The sequence below is a fragment of the Condylura cristata genome, unplaced genomic scaffold (genome assembly GCF_000260355.1).
Source record: "Condylura cristata isolate star-nosed mole 26May11 unplaced genomic scaffold, ConCri1.0 scaffold00018, whole genome shotgun sequence".
Lineage (NCBI taxonomy): Eukaryota > Metazoa > Chordata > Mammalia > Eulipotyphla > Talpidae > Condylura > Condylura cristata.
Genome location: NW_004567119.1, coordinates 4,034,180 through 4,040,142, shown reverse-complemented (window position 1 = coordinate 4,040,142; position 5,963 = coordinate 4,034,180). Strand labels below are relative to the sequence as shown.

Sequence of the window (5,963 nt, the reverse complement as noted above, 5' to 3'; positions counted from 1 at the left end):
CTGGGGCGGCGGCCCCCGCGCGGAGGGCCGTACCTTGGGCGAGGATGTTCCACTGCATGACCCTAATGGGCGGGTGGCTACTCAGGCAGTCTGTGCTCAGATCCACAAAGTCCCGCTGGAACCGCGGGGGCCGGCTGTGCAGGACTGCCCTGCACTCCTCCAGCAGCTCTTTGGGGTCAATGGGCTCCTGGTGCTCCGGGTCGGGGGCCGCCAGGTACTCGGGGTGCTGGGTGGCGGCGCTGCTGTGCAGGGTCTTGGTGAGCGCGCCATAGAGCCGGCTGGTCCCGCTTCCCATGGAACAGGCTGCGGGGGGAAGCACAGTTACTGGGCTCGGCCCTCCCCTCCTCCCTGCCGCGCCGCCGCTCCGAGCCGTCCTGGAGAGCCCGGCCAGCCCGGGGCCGCGGCAGAAGGCTGCTGTGAGCGGCAGGTCACTGCGGCCAGCCGGGTCCGCCTGGTTGTGCGGACTGTGTTGGCTGTAGGCGCTCTAAAGCCAGGGCTGAGGCGGGCGGGACAGCGGGACAGCGGCAAAGCCACGAAGCCCCTCCAGCCCCTGGACTTTCCTAACCGCAACAGCCCCCAGGGGCCGGGAAGCCCAGGGGACCTGGGGGGAAGGGAGCTGGCGGCCACTCGCTCCATGCCCAGGAGGGCACTGGTGTTCTCTCCCACGGGCGGCTGGGGGCCCTGGCTCTCTGGGCCTCTGTGAACCTTACGGCGAGACGGTCCCGACGCCAGCGGCCAGAGTTTCAGAGATCCAGGAAAGGAGCTGGCCGAGCAGAGAGGCTGCGGGGCGGGGAGGCGGGCGGGACACCTGTCTCGGGGCCTTGTCCTGCGTGTTGCGTGTTACCCCGATGGGGGAAGAGCGGAAGCTCCCCTCGGCTGGGGAGGGGCGCTGGACCCGGGGCCCACCATCCTCCGAGGATAAGCGCGGCCGTCCGGCTTGGAGCAAGTGCCAGGAGTCGGCACCCGGGGGCCCGCAGGGAGGAAGCTGGTCCCTGCACGACACAAGCGCCTTGCCCGCGTGCCGGCACCCACTGGCACCAAGGCGGTGCCAACAGCCACCACCGAGCACCCCCGGGGCCCGCACAGCGGGCAGCACGCCTGCGGCTCCTTTCGTCAACTCCAAGCAGTTTTCGTTCCCCAATGGAAAGAGAACCAGGCTAAGGCCAGGCCCCCGGCTCCCCAGCGCACACCCAGGCGCCGCCCCGAGTATCCCCGAGCGCGCGCCCTCCGCATTCCCCACAGAGCTTCAAACACGGCGGGAAACGGAGGTCGGGATGGCCGGCCTCGCCCTCAGCCTCCCTCCGCGCTCGCACCTGCGGCCTGCGGGGTGCCTGTGTCAGCGGGTGAGGGGGTGGCGGAAGGGCTGGGGAGCCCAGGGGCATCAGGACCTGCCCGCTGGGAGGCGTCCAGCCCTGCCCAGCACCTGTGGCAAAAGGATGATGGGGGGCCCTCCCTGGTGGCGCAGCGGGTCACAGCGCAGCGGGTCACAGCGCAGCACTGAGAAGCTAAAGCCACTTCCGCATGAGTTCGATCCCCGCCTGCCCCGGAGGTGACCACAGGGCGCGGCAGACCTCTCCTGACCCGCCCGCTGCTCCCCTCAGCAGTGTGCTTCATCGACCTGCCTGATCTGCTCCCCACTCTGTCTCTGGTGAAGCCTCTCGCCGCCCCTGAGCCTCTGGCCTGTACCCCAGTTCTGTATGCACAAATAAATAAATCTTTAAAAAAAAAAATGTCACCTTTTACCGTCGCTGTAAGGCTGTATATGACATGAACACTTGTATACGTCCACGCATCACTAACAAGCTGGACACGAAGCCACTAGAAAGCTGAAGTGACTACAAGTCGGCAAAGCGGCCGGCACGAGCAGCTTCAGAGCAGTGCCAGACACCCACCACCCAGGGCATGCCACCCCTCTTTTAGAAAATGCTGGTCTTGACCCAGACAGACAGGTTATAGCCCACTAAGGAAAGACGCCGGGCAGCAGCTCCCAAGGAGGGGCCACGCGCGCCTGCATGGGGTCTGAGGGGCTCGGTGTCAGCACCGGCCCACAGCCACGCTGGACAGGGCGTCTCCGGGCGCTCCTGGCCTCGCCCACTGCCGCGGTCTGCACCCCCAGCTGCTTCACACGGTGACAGTTCCAGCCGCGCGAGTCCTCAAGGGCGGTCATCAGCGAGTCCTGTAAGCCTGGAGACGCGCAGGCATGTCTCTCCAGTGAGCGCACACCACAGCACGCAGTCAGCGAAAAGCGCCTGTGAGCGCCAGCAGCGGCCTGCACGAGCCGCTTCTCCCTCCAGCTTCTCCCTCCAGCACCGGCTGCCCCTGAGCGGCACGGGCAGGACAGGCAGTGGGCTGCCCCGCGCAGGGAAGTCTCCAGCGTATCTGTGTCACTGATAAACACTAGGAAAACTGCTGTTTGCCACCGGGAGCGTCACAGGTTCCCAGTACCAGACTTTTCCGACAAGGCTGGCGCCGATACGACGGTCGGTTTTGATATTGCACCACTTCTGGAAGGCCTGCTGACGCCAGTCAGCCGACATGTCCCAAGCGGCCGAGGCAGAATCACTGGGTCAAGGGGCCAGGCAAAGAAGGGGTTTCCGCGCCAGGACCGGAGGTCAGACGGCGGCGAGTGGGGCTCAAGCAGAAGCGACCAGAGAGCCCGGGGTGTTTGCTCCCAGGAAGCCCCAGCCATCAGCTCACGTTCCCAAAGCAACAGCAGGCCGTGTGCGTGTTCTGGAGAGCGCCGGGCTTCAGTGACACCGCTCAGTAACCACACAGCGCCAGCCCGCAGAGCCCTGAGAGGCCAGCCCCCTCCGGGGGGGCTGGGGGCCCCTCCCCGCGTCCACTCACCGCCTCCGGCCACGGGGCTGCCCGCCCTGGAGTGGCCCAGCCACGCAGTCCGAATGCTCTCTCACCATGAGCTGAGCTCAGTATCTTGAAACGTGGCTCTGCAGCCAGTTAGAAACTAAAAACCAAGCACAAGCCAAGCTCATCCGGGAGCACACCTACCTGGGCGGCAGGAGCCCCAGCCCTGGGCCCCCGGAAACCCAGAAAACCCGGAGCGCGGGTCGGCCGCAGGCAGGCTTCCCGGAGCAGCAGCCCTCTGCTGCCACCTTGGGGCTCCCGGAGGGTCCTTAGGGTGGGGGCTGGGAGCACACAGGCCGCCTCCCGCCAAGCAGGCGAGGGGCAGCACCAGGGAGCAGCCGCTCACAGTCTACTTCACTCCGTCGCCCAGCGCCAGGCCTCAGGGCGCGGCGGGCCGAGCGGAGCCGAGCTGCCTTTCCTGCCTGATCTGCCTGCCGCGAGGCCGGGGTGTCGGCTCCTGCCAATCAGCACCCGCCCCGTGCTTCAGGGGTGTGGGTGAAAGTCAGGCCGTGGCGCCAGCACCCGGAGGCTCCTGGCCCGTCCCTGCTGATGGCTGTTGCCTGCTCCGGAGCTCCTGGGCTGCTGCACAGATGAAGAACCCTGAAGTTCGACTTGTCCTGACTCGCTGCTGCATGAAATCCACCTGGAGCCCTCTGGCACTGCAGGCAGCTCTGCAGCAGCTCAGAGCCAGCTCCGGCAGGGCCGGGCGCCCCGCCCCCGCCCGCCCAGGGTCCCCAGAGCGGGCTCCTGCCGCACGCCCCTGGGCCCTGGGCCCTGGTCGCCAGAGTCCGCTAGGGAGACACCGTTCCTGGCGCAGGTCACACATGCTGGTGGCCAGTCTCGCGGGGGGTGGGGTGGGGGGGCCGCATGAGGGGTGTCAGCAGGTGGAAGCCTGAGGCTGTAGCCGCACAGACGCTGTGGGGAGTCAGGCTGCCCGGCCCCTCCTTGAGTACGGGCCCTGGAGTCAGCGACCTCTCTGACCCCGGGTTTCTCCCTCTGGGGGTCACGGTGACAGGCCTCACTGCCCGCCACTCACTGGGTCAGGCCACACGCCTCAGGTCTGAGGCGTTAGCTCTGCCGTGGGCGGCGACGCGCTCTCTGCCCAGCCACAGGCCGCCCTGCCCCGTCAGTGGCCAGCGGCTGTTGTTTTCGCCGTTGTGGACGCGGCTCTGAAGTTAGTTTTCTTCAGACTGTCGGCGAGCCAGGGGTCTGGGCCTGGGTGCCAGCTGCACCTCGGACCTCTGCTCACCAGCCTCCCTCACGGTCAGGGGCGGCCCTGGGCCTGCCCGGGCGACGGGAACAAACAGAGGTCGAATTCCACCCCTGCCCGGCCCCGCCGACGTCACTGCCACCTCACGCTGGCACAAAGTGTACAAGGCGGTTTAATGACCCATGTGGCATTACTAGAGCCGCTGCGTGAAGGTCATGACTCTCAGCCTCGCGTGTCTAAAAATACAGCCATCTGCACATGTGACAATCCAAGTGGCCTTTTCCACTGGGCAGCGGCCACAGACCGGACGGAACGGCAGAGCGTTTCCCAGGGCTGGCTGTGCCTTCAGTCACGCCTGACGGAAAATGTCACCAAGAGAAAAGAAATAGCCACAAAAAAGCCTAGTTTATCACAGAGCTGTCACTCCACCGCCGGCTGGCAGGACAGTCCCCCCCACCCCTCCAAGCCGGGGCTCCCAGGCGTGACGAGGGGCAGGAAAAGGCAGAACGCAGTGGCTCTCCGCGGAGACAGCAGGTGCTGGTGACCGCGTGAGGCCCGAGGCGACGACCGCTCCTGCGGTCTGAGGGGAAGCAGGAGGCTGAGCAGAGCACGCTGTGGACGCAGCGGGTCGCCCGCCGCTGTGGACGGTCACCGCTGCAGCCTCGCGCCTGGGCCGGTCTCTGCCGCCTGTGACCTCTCATGCTTTTTACGGGCGGAAAAGAAAATTTCACGACGTGAAAATCAAATCAGGTTCAAATTCTGGTGTCCACGAAGCTTCTGGATGTCTCCAGATTGAACAGACAATCTGGATAACTAACCCGTCATGCTGAACGGAAGACATAGTGCACACGCACAGCGGAATACTACCCAGTCAGAAAAAAGACGAAGCCACGCGACATGCGTGGGCCTTAAGGCTTGGTGGACCGAGTCCGAAGGAGACAGACAGGGTGAGATCTCCCCCTATGAGGAGCAGAGACGAAGCAGTGCCGCAGGGTGGTCACCAGAGGGAAGGAGGAGGGGGAGAGGGGCCAGCTGTTCCATGGTGACTGTGGCGAAAAGAATGTAATCGACACGGCATCATGCACTAATGTCCCCTCAAGAGTGTTTTCCCATGACATTTTTTCAAACAAGTTCAGAGAGCGACATCTGACAGAGAAATGAATTCTCGAATACCTTTGTTGTGTAAGACTGCAAAGAACACCTGCCTCGGGTGAGGCTTCAGTCACCAGCCAGGTGGCAGCAGCGAAGCACAGCATCGGAGGAGAGAGAAAAGGACTGGCCCTGAGCCGCACCAGAGCCTGCCTGTAATGCAGCCGGTTCTCTGCATGAGGTACTGGAGATGGGCAGACGCCCGGCCCGGTGACGGAAGCTCAAGGCTTGGGGCGAGAACAGAAGAGGAGGGATGGAAGACCGGGGTCAGGGGATGTGACCGGACAAGGACTCCCCAGACAGCCTTCTGGGCTTCTGGCACCCCTGTCTGCACAGTCCCTCATAGCCCAGCAGGGGCCTCACGCTTGGAGATTTGAGGCATCAGGAAGAAGCTTCTAGCAACCTTGCAAGTGTTTGGTGAAACAAGTCTCATGAGTGGACGAGGCTACAGGCCACAGCCCCAGGTCTCAGATCCCCAGACACTAGGTCCAGATCGTCACAGGGGAGAGGCTCGGGGCACAGGCCCTGTTTGCCAGTGAAGGGGAGCAAAAAGAAAAGCCTCTAGTGGCCAGGGGGTGCGGGCAGGCGGGCATCCTCTCTCGCCGCCCACGCTCAGCTCTGCTCATGGCCGCCTGAGACCACGCAGGAGGAACATTCACGTGAGGGCCTGCCCCTTCCTGTGGGAAGGCGGCTTCCCTCTAGTCTAAGTCCACAGTGAATCCCCAACATTTAGGCCCCGCTG

General features: G+C 64.7%; 1 protein-coding gene across 1 annotated transcript in view; it reads right to left on the bottom strand.

The window, feature by feature from the left end:
- CCRN4L (CCR4 carbon catabolite repression 4-like (S. cerevisiae)) overlaps window positions 1-5,963 on the bottom strand; it is a 119,208-nt gene that overhangs the window by 7,947 nt on the left and 105,298 nt on the right. The window contains exons 3-4 of the mRNA XM_012726751.1: window positions 1,744-1,774; window positions 29-303 (exon numbers count right to left, since the gene is read on the bottom strand). Of these exons, the coding sequence (XP_012582205.1) occupies window positions 29-303; window positions 1,744-1,774 (306 nt within the window). The remainder of the gene's footprint in view (window positions 1-28; window positions 304-1,743; window positions 1,775-5,963) is intronic.